This window comes from Eschrichtius robustus, chromosome 17 (assembly GCF_028021215.1).
Source record: "Eschrichtius robustus isolate mEscRob2 chromosome 17, mEscRob2.pri, whole genome shotgun sequence".
Classification (NCBI taxonomy): domain Eukaryota; kingdom Metazoa; phylum Chordata; class Mammalia; order Artiodactyla; family Eschrichtiidae; genus Eschrichtius; species Eschrichtius robustus.
Window position 1 is genome coordinate 30,482,369 of NC_090840.1, and position 13,468 is coordinate 30,495,836.

Below are 13,468 nucleotides of genomic sequence, written 5' to 3' on the forward strand. Positions count from 1 at the left end.
TTTTTGTGGTATCTTAATCTGGTTTTGTTGTTGGGGTGATGGTGGCCTCATAAAATGTGTTTGGGAGTGTTTCTTCCTCTGCAATTTTTTGAAAGAGTTTCAGAAGGATAGGTGTTAACTCTTCTCTAAATGTTTGATAGAATTTGCCTGTGAAGCCATCTGGTCCCGGACTTTTTTTATTGGAAAATTTTAAATCTCTGTTTCAATTTTGGTACTTGTGATTGGTCTGTTCATATTTTCTACTTCTTCCTGGTTCAGTTTTGGGAGATTGTATCTTTCTAAGAATTTGACCATTTCTTCTAGGTTACCCTTTTTATTGGCATATAGTTGGTTGTATTTCTGTGGTGTCAGTTGTAACTTCTCCTTTTTCATTTCTAATGTTATTGATTTGAGTCCTCCCTTTTTTTCTTGGTGAGTCTGGCTAAAGGTTTATCAATTTTGTTTATCTTTTCAAAGAACCAGCTCTTAGTTTCATTGATCTTTTCTATTGTTTTCTTTGTCTCCATTTATTTCTACTCTGCTTTTATGATTTCTTTCCTTCTACTAACTTTGGGTTTTATTTGTTCTTCTTTCTCTAGTTGCTTTACATGTAAGGTTAGGTTGTTTATTTGAGATTTTTCTTGTTTCCTGAGGTAAGATTGTATTGCTATAAGCTTCCCTCTTAGAACTACTTTTGCTGCATCCGGTAGGTTTTGGGTCATTGTGCTTTCAATTTCATTTGTCTCTAGGTATTTTTTGATTTCCTTTTTGATTTCTTCAGTGATCTATTGGTTGTTTAGTAGAATATTGTTTAGCCTCCATGTGTTTTTGTTTTTTACAGCTTTTTCCTTGTAGTTGGTTTCTAATCTCACAGTGTTATGCTTGGAAAAGATGCTTGATACGATTTCAATTTTCTTAAATTTACCAAGGCTCACTTTGTGGCCCAGCATGTGATCATTCCTGGAGAATATTCTATGTGCACTTGAATGGGTATCCTGCTGCTTTCAGATGGAATGCTCTATAAATATCAATTAAGTCGATCTGGTCTAATGTGTCATTTAAGGTCTGTGTTTCCTTATTGATCTTCTGTCTGGATGATCATTTCATCATTGATGAAAGTGTGGTGTTAAAGTCCCCCACTATTGTTGTGTTACTGTCAATTTCACCTTTTATGGCTGTTAGTATTTGCCTTATCTGTTGAGGTGTTCCTATGTTGGGTGCATATATATTTACAATTGTTTTAACTTCTTCTTGGATGATCCCTTCATCATTATGTAGTGTCCTTTTTTGTCTCTTGTAACAATCTTTATTTTAAAGTCTATTTTGTTTAATATTAGTATTGGTACTCCAGCTTTTTAAAAAATTTCCATTTGCATGGAATACCTTTTTTAAGGTAAATATTGATATGTATGTTCTTATTGCCATTTTGTTAATTGTTCGGATTTGTTTTTCTAGGTTTTTATTCTTTCCTTCCTCTTTTGTTCTCTTCTCTTGTGATTTGATGACTAACTTTAGCATGTATTTTGATTCCTTATTCTTTTTTGTCTTTGTATCTATTGTAGGTTTTTGGTTTGCGGTTACCATAAGGTTTTGATATAGTAGCCTATATATAAACAAGATTGTTTTAAGTTGCTGGTCTTTTAATTTCAAATGTATTTCCAATATCCTAAATTTTTACTCTCCTTATGATTGCAGGTTTTGATATCATATTTGTGTGTGAATGATTTCCTACCTTTACTGTATGTTTTCCTTTACCAGTGAGCTTTTCCATTGGTAATTTTCTTGTTTCTAGATGTGGCCTTTTCTTTTCTGCCTAGAGAAGTTCCTTTAGCATTTGTTGCAAAGCTGGTCTGGTTTTGCTGAATTCTCTTATCTTTTGCTTGTCTGCAAAGCTTTTGATTTCTTTGTTTAATATGAATCAGAGCATTGCTGGGTAGAGTATTCTTACCTGTAGTTTCTTCCTTTTCATCACTTTAAATATATCGTGCCACTCCCTTCTGACCTCTAGAGTTTCTGCTGAAAAATCAGCTGATAACCTTATGGGAAATCCCTTGTATGTTATTTGTTGCTTTTCCCTTGTTGCTTTTAATATTTTCTCTTGGTATTTAATTTTTGTCAGTGTGATTACTATGTGTCTCTGTGTGTTGCTCCTTGGGTTTATCCTGCCTGAGACTCTCTGTGCTTCCTGGACTTGGATGACTGTTTCCATTTCCACGTTAGGGAATTTTTCAGCTATTATCTTTTCAAATATTTTCTCCAGTCCTTTCTCTTGCTCTTCTCCTCTGGGACCCCTATAATGTGAATGTTGGTGTATTTAATGTTGTCCCAGAGGTCTCTTAGACTGTCCTCATTTCTTTTCATTCTTTTTACTTTATTCTGTTCTGCAGCAGTAATTCCACCATTCTGTCTTCCAGGTCACTTATCTGTTCTTCTGCCTCATTTATTCTGCTATTGATTCCTTCTAGTGTACTTTTCATCTCAGCTATTGTATTGTTCATCTCATAGTTTGTTCCTTAATCTTCTAGCTCTTTGTTACATATTTCTTGTATCTTCTTGATCCTTGCCTCCATTCTTTTTCTGAGATCTTGGATCATCTTTACTGTCATTTTCTGAATTGTTTTTCAGGTAGGTTGCCTATCTCCACTTCACTCAGTTGTTCTTTTGGGGTTTTTATCTTGTTCCTTTGGGACATATTCCTCTGCTGTCACATCTTATTTAACTTTCTGTGATTGCAGTTTCCATTCTGCATGCTGCAGGGTTGTAGTTCTTCTTGCTTCTGCTGTCTGTCCCCTGGTGGATGAGACTGTTCTAAGGGGCTTGTGCTGCCTTCCTGGTGGGAGGGACTGGTGCCTGCCCACTGGTGGGTAGAGCTGGATCTTGTCCCTCTGGTGAGTAGGGCCATGTCAAGGGGTGCATTTTTTGGGCAGCTGTGGGCTCAGGATGACTTTAGGCAGCCTGTCTGCTGATGGGTGGGACAATGTTCCCTTCCTGTTCGTTGGTTGGCCTGAGGCATCCCAACCCTGGAGCCTACAGGCTATTGGGTGGGGTCAGGTCTTGGTGAGAAAATGGCGGCCTCCAGGGGGGCTCATACCAATAAGTACTCCCCAGAACTACTGCAACTAGTGTCTTTGTCCCCTCAGTGAGCCACAGCTGCTCCTAGCCTCCACAGGAGACCCTCCAATACCAGCAGGTAGGTCTGGCCCAGGCTCTTATGAGGTCACTGCTTTTTCCCCTGGGTCCTGGTGTGCACAAAACCTTGTGTGAGCTCTCTAAGAGTGGAGTTTCTGTTTCCCCCAGTCCTGTGGAATTCCTGTAATCAAGCCCTGCTGGCCTTCAAAGCCAGATGCTCTGGGGGCTCCTCCTCCTGATGCCAGACCCCCAGGCTAGGGAGCCTGACGTGGGGCACAGAACTTTCACTCTTGTGGGAGAACTTCTGTGATATAATTATTTTCCAGTTTGTGGGTCACCCACCTGGTGGGTATGGGATTTGATTTTATCGTGATTGTGCCCGTCCTAATGTCACATAGTGGTTTCTTTGTCTTTCGATGTAGGGTATTTTTTTTGTAGTTTCCAGCAATTTTTTGTCACTGGTTGTTCAGTAGTTGTGATTTTTCGTGTTTTTGTGAGAAAGGATGAGCTCACCTCATTTAATTCCTATAACAGTCCTGTAAGATTGAGCTATTATGGTCACTAAACAAGAACATAGATATATAAACATATAGAGAAGATTTAAAAAGATGAGCTAACACTAATTGGACAACTGTATTAAACAAGCTGCATTAAGTGATCTCTACTTTTTTCCATCCTTCAAAATAATCCTATGGATAGATATCTTTCCATTTTACCTACAAGGAAACTGAGGCCTGTAAATAACTTGTCATATAGGACAGAGCTGGTTAATGGCTGATATGGCACCTGAACCTCTGTCTACTTGAACTTTCATATGATAATAATATACATATAAGAGTATTATGGTTTACTATAACTGATTCATTTCTTTCCATTCGTTATTGGTGAAGCCCTTATCAGTCTTATCAGTCTTTATTCTTGCTTATCATTCTTTGTTCTTGTTTCCTAGTTTCTGAGTCAAATGTTGATCCACTTTGCTAGTACCTGGGGGCTATTTTCTATGATTGTTCAGCCTTTTGCTTATTGCCTCTCTAGACTTTGCTATTTAAGCGTTACATGCCTGATCTAAGGGTTACACAATCTTTGGAAATGTGACTAGTTAATTTTATTCATCTAATAAACCTACTTGGATATAACATATACTTGTGAATCTCTAGACTGACAGGGAAATTGTTTTGGTAAATCTTTGAGATCCTCTATTAAATCATGCACATTTATCTTAAGTTGACTTATCTTTGCCAATAAAGTTTACAAATATACCATAATGAAACACTCAGAATAGGTCTCAGTTCACAGGTGCAGTGATTAATGCAGCTCTGGAGAAACTGCCTTAACTGCAGAGTGACAAATTACACAAATGTGTGTAGCTACATCAGTTGAGAAATTTGATCCCCTTCTTTTTTTTTTTTTTTTAAACATCTTTATTGAAGTATAATTGCCTTACAATGGTGTGTTAGCTTCTGCTTTATAACAAAGTGAATCAGTTGTACATATACAATATGTTCCCATTTCTCTTCCCTCTTGCATCTCCCTCCCTCCCACCCTCCCCATCCCACCCCTCTAGGTGGTCACAAAGCACCGAGCTGATCTCCCTGTGCTATGTGGCTGCTTCCCACTAGTTATCTATTTTACATTTGGTGGTGTATATATGTCCATGACACTCTCTTACCTTGTCACATCTCACCCCACCCCTTCCCCGATCCCCTTCTTCAGATAAATAAATAACCCATTCAAATAGAAGACCACAGTTTTGTGATTAACATTTAATATACACTTCAAGAATATGTATATCTGTGGCAAGTGCTGTGAATATTTGTACATGAATGTACTATTGCTTAGGTCTATATATGGCAACAGACTGACATTAATCAAAACAAAAGATTTTTTGATTATGGGTAGTATATTATTTATACATTATAGATAAATAGATATTCATATGTGTGTACACCAATTTATCATTCACAATTGGTTCTGGAAAATAGATTTGTTTCTTTTTTTTTTTTTAAAGAGGGTCTTAGAGGTGGCTGGGCAAAACGCTTCTTTTTCTTTTTCTAAATTAATTAATTAATTTATTTATTTATTTTTGGCTGTGTTGGGTCTTCGTTTCTGTGCGAGGGCGTTCTCTAGTTGTGGCAAGTGGGGGCCACTCTTCATCACGGTGCACGGGCCTCTCACTATCGCGGCCTCTCTTGTTGCGGAGCACAGGCTCCAGACGCGCAAGCTCAGTAGTTGTGGCTCACAGGCCTAGTTGCTCCGCGGCATGTGGGATCTTCCCAGACCAGGGCTTGAACCCATGTCCCCTGCATTGGCAGGCAGATTCTCAACCACTGCGCCAACAGGGAAGCCCAGATTTGTTTCATTAGTAATGTATTTATCAACACATTATTCAACTTATCAGTTGGAGTTTAAATTGCTTATAAATTAATCTCACAGTAAAAATTACCATTTGTGAGGACATAAAAATTATACCTCAGAGCAATTTACAGGAAATGAAACAAAAGAATTTAAGTCATAAATTAATGACAATATTTTTGTAATGTGTACTCATTTTTTTATTAGCAAATTTGACACAGATTGAAGTAGGTGTACAAAGTTCCATATAAGTTTCATTTCTATACATTTCTATATATGTATAAACAAACAAAAAATAAATACTGTACTTCATTTATTAGAGTAAGACTATATACAGATTATATGCATTCTAGTTAATTTGAATATTATTTTTAATCATTCACATGAAAAAATATGTACATATATAAATATATTTATATATTAATGATTTATTTTGTTTTGCAGTTATTATGGACATGTGCATATGTAATTTATAGACTGTCTTTCAAAGGACAGATTGGTCAATTATATGATGTAACACTTTATTTTACATAAATGAGTTTTGTAACTAACTAGTTTTAATTTATATAAATATTTTGATAATTATACTTTAAAATACAAATATACGTGTTGAATTGCTTTAATTTTAATTGAAGCATTATTCTCTCTGGAATTAAGTCATTTGAAATAGTAATAGTCTATAGAAAATTATCATGATAAATTTGGTTATTATTATTATTGGTTTTGTGATATGGGATGGATACCTAAGGTGTATCTAGAAAAACAAACCTGTAATATGTTACTGTTGACTATGTAGCAGGAAGGGTTGAACCCATATAAAATGTAAGTTTGAGAAAAACTATTTATGTATTTAAAACTTTTTTAATCCATGTACATTTCTCAAGGTTTACCTCTGTAATAATAATATTATTATTACTAGTAAAAAATGCTAAATGAGTGATTGCTATATCTAGAAACTGTGCTAGGACCTTTATATTCATTAAAATTTTTATATTCATTGAAAATTTAGTGTTCATAACATTTTTATGAGGTATTATCATTACCTTTATTGTGTAGATTAGGATATTGAGACTAAAATTAAGTGACTTGCACAGGATAATTTTACAAGTAAGTATTTGAGAAGTGAGTAGACTTCTGAGGATTATCCAGGAACTGACAAAACATTTCATACATCTGTCTGTCAAAGACAAATCAGTGATTATATTATTGTTCTTGGAATGAATTTTAAGACTATTCAGAATATATTGCAGGGACTAATCAAAAACATTTGGGGGAAGCTGAGTTTGTGATTTGTTGGATTCTCTTTGTACATATACCAGCAGATACTAACAGATGTTCACACAAAATCATGAAGATTACATAGACTTAGATACAGTGAAGTAAGATTTTTTAATTGCTTATTTTGCTATTTCTCCCTTAATGTTCTATGTTCTTGTTTACTTGCATTGTCACTATATATATATATATATACACATATATATACATATATGTATTTATATATATACACACATATATATCTTTCAGTTGTTTTCAAGCAAGGTCCAATTGATGTGAAGTTATTATGATGCTAATTATCTTTCAGTACATATAGTTTTTTGTATATGAAATATAGAACAGAAAAAAGGTGAAAATTTTAAAAATAAGGACAAAGAACTAGAAAATAAATAAAAATAAGAACTTATGAAATTGGAATCAGAAAGGAAATTGATCAGTATGAACTTAGGGCCTTAGAAAACCTCTTTTCTTACATCATTTGATCAAAACAACTTGCCAAAGGAAAAAAAAATCTAATATAGCCCCATCTGTTTAAAATCCATGAAAAATGCAGGAGTATTTTATAATTAACTTTTTAAAAGATGTCCTTGGTTCTTTGAGCTTTAAATGTAATATTGGGAAGAGAACTGATCTGGGATAGTCTGTCAAATGAAGGCATAGGAATTCACAGGGGGGTACAGTTGGGATGGCTAGGTGCCATCTGAGGTGGGAGCCATACAGGTGAAGGTAGCTGGTTAGTGTAGAAAAAAATATAAGATTAAAAGCAATGATGAGCCTAAAAAAAATTGAGTCTACACTGAGTCCAGAGTTTATAGAACTGGGGACAAGAAAATATATTCAACTGAAAAGTTATGGTGAAGTAATTTTATTGTGCAGAGACAATTCAATAGGAACTGTTGCAAGATAAATGTGTTACTTTTTTTTTTTTTAAGAAATTCACGTTCTTTTATTTATTTATTTATTTATTTATTTATTTATTTATTTATTTGTTTGTTTATTTATGACTGTGTTGAGTCTTCGTTTCTGTGCGAGGGCTTTCTCTAGTTGCGGCAAGTGGGGACCACTCTTCATCGCGGTGCGCGGGGCTCTCACCATCGCGGCCTCTCTTATTGCGGAGCACAGGCTCCAGACGCGCAGGATCAGTCATTGTGGCTCATGGGCCCAGTTGCTCCGCGGCATGTGGGATCTTCCCAGACCAGGGCTCGAACCCGTGTGCCCTGCATTGGCAGGCAGATTCTCAACCACTGCGCCACCAGGGAAGCCCCAAACGTGTTACTTTTGTAATACAAGTAAAGTTTTCAATTCTTGTTATTAGTGTTTTCTAGATGAAGTTGATGTATAAATAGTTATCACTATATATCATGCTCAGGAGTCAGTCACAGTCTTTTTGTGCATAACGCATTATAGTTATGACCCCAGAGAATAATTTTAAAACCCTTCTGAGATGATACACAGAAGTAAAAGATATATTAAGATTCTAAATCCTAGACATTGTAATGAACCTTAATTATTGTGAAGCAGCAGAAAATAAGAGAAACATATATCACACCTCGCAGAATATGGTGAGTTTATTGGTGTCTGATCGTTAGAAGGTATGTTTTACTCTATGTATGTAGCCATGGAAAGCAGTATTAATATCCTGTTGCTGCTGCTACAAAAAGGGTCTCCAATACTCAATGTAGACATTTAGTAAGCTGAAAAAAGTCTCTGGACAATGGAAGGTCAATGACATGAATTCTTCCTTTACCTAACCTAGACTCATGTATGCTATTGATTCTGATGTATCTGCCTGTACAATATTATTTCCCTCTTCAGTCCTACTACTCACTATAGCTCACAAAGCCTCCTTCATAAGTTCCACTAGACTAGAATATCATTCTTCCTAGTCTAAGTTTCCCTCTCAGAATGCTGTACACACATAGAAGAACTGTGAACATGAAGATTCCATAACACTCAACCTATCAGTACCTTGAGGGTTCTGCTTTGTGATGCCTCAAGGAAAAGAGTGGTCATTTGCCTCTCAAATAGCCTCTAGTTAGCTGCCTTTGAGCCATCAAGATGCCTATGTCTTCTCTCCCAGCAGCCATTTTATCTCAAATGATAGCTGTAAGCAATGTGTCTTCTCCTCCACTTCTCAGTATTCCAAGTGAGTGGGGAAAATCTGGAGGGTCTGCCATAGTTTTCAGTGTACTTACCCCAGAGAAAAGAAGTGGGGCATTTGAGGGTTGGTAGACACACTGGGAGTCTTATTGACAGCACAGTGGAATGGAAAGAACATAGATGTGCAATTCCTGCTTTGTCCTCCTGAAGCCATTTCTATTCTGTAGGTCTCCAGTATTTTACCCAGTAAAATGAGGGTTTTTATGAACTCTCAGAGCTTCAAATAAAAAATACTTTTAAAGAGGAGAGAAAACAAAGGCTCAGAGAGGTCACTTGGCTTACCGATGATCAGGCCCCTTGTTTCTGACAGGTCTTCTTGTGCCTACCCAGAGTTAGCTTTACTGCCTTTCATAAGCTATCTAATACATAATTTTTACTAGGAAAATTCTTATTTAAATTTTTTAAGAAAAATAAGAGATAATTCCCATTATCCTTGCTCTGAAATTTATTCCCATTTTATTTTAATTTTGTAGTTTTTGATTTATGATATCATAAGAATTATAAATATAAATATTTTCAAGTTTATACAATTTACAGTATTTTCTTATTTTATACAGTCAGCCTAACCCAGAATATTTTTCTCAAGACTTTTCTTCATAGCCATCAAATTCATAGATCTATTATTTGGTCACCAATATACTGACTAATAATAGGTAATAGTCCCAGAGATAGTTGAGATTTTAAAAATCTTTCAGATACCAGCGGTAATAACTGACTCTTTCAACTTCAATAAAGCATTTACCTTATTATTTTAATATTCATTGGGTAGATTTCTGGTATTGATCTGAAAAAACTAACCCATCTATTCTTTTATCTTCCTGTGAGAGTTGACTCTTTTATGTGTACATATTTTAAAATTAATGATCATAGTCTCCAGGGAAAAAGTTGCCACAGGCAGGAGTTGATACCCTTTGAAATGGGTAATGTTATACTTATGTCTTGAACAGCATTAGACAAAGTCCTTATGTTAAATCAAATTTATTCCTACACATGTTATTTTATATGTTTTTATTATTGTTATGAAAAATTTCTTGTATATAGCCAAAGTTATATTTCAGTGCGAGTTGAAATAAATATTAAAAGTAATTTTGCCATAAAACACAGTTTCTACTGTGCAGAAAAAAGTCACCCTAAGATGGTTTCTTTTTTAGCAGCCTAGGAAGTGCAGTATCTGGGAGTTAAAAGATCAAATTAATTTAGTATCAATGGAATGAGATATGTGCTACCCTCTGTAGTGTCTCCCAAGGACACTTAACTTGTGTGAAGTGATTAAAAGATGAAAAATCAGCAGCAATTTAGGTCTCAGAACTGAATAGAGCATAATGGAAAGCAGTGGGGCTCCCAATTTTCCCTTCAGAGGTTCCTGCTTGATGTTCTATGTGTGACTTCTCTTTGGAGACGTGTCCTGCTTGCTCAGTAACTGTGTCTTTTTGCTAACTCTAGCAAGTCGGCAATTTCCCTTAGCGAACTCTATCGTCACTGCTGAAACAATGACCTCAGGAAAACATATGTGAGAATGTTTTCAATCCATAATACGACTGAACCTGAATGATAAAGGAGATATAAAAGGGACTGATTCAAAATGTGATGGACATAAATAGGAAGGCTCAGTTAAGGACCTTAAGGAAAATCTAGGCATTATATACATTCTGGTTTACTTTGAATGTACTTAGCTAGGTTACATTTAGTGAGTCATGTCTATCTTCTCTATACATTTTATATGTGAATAATGTTTATTGAGGGCTTTCTATAAGCAGTGTGTGAGAATTTTGCATGTTATGTTGTTATTTCATTTATTTCCCACAATGAACCTATGAGCTCTGTTGTAGGCAGAACAATGGCCTTCAATGATGTCCATGTCCTAATCCCCTGAACCTGTGAAGATGCTATGCTTCTTGGCAAGTGGAATGAAGAGGAATGGAAGATGGAATTGAGGTTGCTAAACAGCTGACCTTGAGATGGGGGAGTATTCTGGATTATCTGCTGGTCCCACTGTAATAACAAGAGTCCTTCTGGGTGGAAGGAGGAAGCATTTATGAGTCAGATGCAGGATGAGAAAGGTTTGACTGGCCATTACTGGCTTTGAAGATGGAAGGGAGCCATGAGCCAAGGAATTCAGGTGGCCCCTAGAAGCTGGAAAAGGCAAAGAAATGGATTCTCCCCTAGAACTTCCAGAAGGAATACAGTCCTGCTGACAGCTTGATTTTAGCTTAGTGAGACCTATTTCAGACTTCTGACTTCCAAAACTGTAAGATAATAATGTTGTGTTGTCTTTAAGCCAGTAGGTTGGTGGTAATTTTTACAGTGGCAATAGAAAACTAACACATGGTCTATTTTACAGTTAGGCATAGTGAGGCTTAAGTTTCATGCTAAAGTTCACATCGTTGTCAAGTGGTAGAGACTCTTCATAGTATCATCTATGTAATGAATTTTCTCTACTCATGAAAACAACAACAAACCAGAGTGTCAGCAGCACTCTGGTTTCCTTCTTGCCCACTACCCTGAAATCCCCTGCACAATTTCCTAGTTAAATGATGGTTATGCATTTGTTGAATTTTGCCATTTTCACTGCTTTGACACTTTAGATTTAAGGAAGAGAATATATCCTCATCTTCAAACACCCCTCCAGTGCTGTCTGCTTAACTCTGAAGTTCAGACTCAAAAACACTCCAAGCAGTTAAGCTTCTTGAGTCACTTACAAATATTTTCTTTGAAACTTCCAAGTCTTCTCCTTCTATAGTCTCTCTGACTTGTGTCTCTGGATTCTTCATAGCATGTTTATGCTAGGAAAGAGGTGATTGTTCTCAAAAGCAAAAAAGTCATGCCACTTTTTACTCTGGATGAGAATTGTTTTAAAAACCTTGCAGTTAGCAAAACCTGCAGTAGTTTTACCACCTACATGAAATAGCATCTGGCCTAGGGACATGCTTGACCCATTGTTATTAGAAGTTGACTTCCTGAAGAGAAAAAAGGAAGAAAGATGTCTTAAATTTTTTTTTAGCATTTGGCTGGAGGAAACCCTTTCATACTTACGATTAGGGGTGTGGTCCAGTTAGATACTTTTTTTGGGTTAATAAGCTATACCTTTATTTTATTCATGCTTATTAGGCTTATCTTTCTAAGAGAGGACAATTTCAAAAATGTGCTTTACGTTTTGCCTACTGGTTTATCTGGTAGAAAGAATTTCTGTGCTTTAACCAAAAGGTTTTTTGTTTGTTTGTTTTCCCAGTAACAAAAGGCTTTCAAGTTCACAAGATATTTGTAGGTACATTTTGCTTCTTCCAACATGTGAGGCTGTAGAAGAAGAAGAAAAGAAAAAAAAGCATTCAAGAGAAGACCAGAGACGCTTGAAGGAATTTAGAAACAAGATACTACTCCTAAGTGAATGTTTTCCTTTGCTCTTTTCTTTCATGTTATGGGCATACATTTACAGAAAACCTGAAATAATGGTGCCATCATTCCTAAAACTTCACGGGCATTTCCCGTAATTTGAGAGTTTTCAGTTCTTTAGCAGCTAAAGATTAAAGGAGTTTCAAGATATATATTTATCTGGAAAGGTGAATATTGCTCCATTTTAAAGTTTTACACCATTCAGGAGTAAAAATAAGAAAAAAAGGGGGGGGGTTTGTCAGTGAAGAAGCAGACTTTGTAATGTATAAAGAAAGCAAGGATGAAAAACAGCTGAAAGAGATGAGAATGGATATTCCAAGAAGGAATAAAAGATAAAAAAGTGGTTGAATGTTGGTGTATGTCTCTGTGTTTGTGTAATCAATAATAGTCCCTATGGAAAATACCATCAGATAATTTAGGAAAGGAAATATATGAAAATTATTTTCTCTATTTTTCAGTGTAAAAGTCACTTTTATCTTTTTTTAAATCCCAAAGGAGAAAGGATGAATATTTTATTGAAAAAGCACTGTTTCTACTTTTTTTTCTTACCACCGTTATAACTATCTCAATGTGCTCTTACTTTCTGTTAGAAGATCTTGAATGGCCTTTAGAAATTGTTATGTTAACTTAAACTTGAGCTTAATCATGACTGTGGTGTTCAGGCTGGAAACCTTGAAGGAATTGCAATGCATTGCAAATCAGTTCTCTCCACTAGAGGTCACACCAGGTCACCCCTCAGTGTCAGGCTGCTGTTCTGTTCTCAGCAGTCAGTCTCAGAAGTACCTCCTGCATCAGTCCTCTGTTATCAATCCCTCAGCCATCTGGATCCTCTATCACCTTCCTTCCAACATATATTGTGGACCAGATTTCCTTTCTGATATGATGATTAAAAAATGAATTTGATCATATTAATTCTCTGCTCAAAAGATATCAGGGTCTTACTTGCCTCCAAAACTTACATTACAATCCATTTCCCTCAATCTGACATTTAAACTTTTCATAATTTGGCTAAAATCTGTCTTTCATGTCCTAGACTTTACACTGCTATTGATTGAACTCTCCACTGTAGCTAAAATGTTTTGATTGACGTTCTTTAAACCCATCTGCATCACTGCTCAGGGGGACAAGAGGGCTTTCTCGGTCCAAGTAAACATTCACATGACCATATTTGGCACCTGTGCTC

The 13,468-nt window shown here is 35.9% G+C and overlaps 1 protein-coding gene across 1 annotated transcript in view; it reads left to right on the forward strand.

Moving 5' to 3' along the window:
- Positions 1–8,793: 8,793 nt before the first annotated feature.
- CNBD1 (cyclic nucleotide binding domain containing 1) overlaps positions 8,794–13,468 on the forward strand; it is a 403,237-nt gene continuing 398,562 nt past the window's right edge. The window contains 1 exon segment of the mRNA XM_068525485.1: positions 8,794–8,881. Within this exon segment, the coding sequence (XP_068381586.1) occupies positions 8,794–8,881 (88 nt within the window).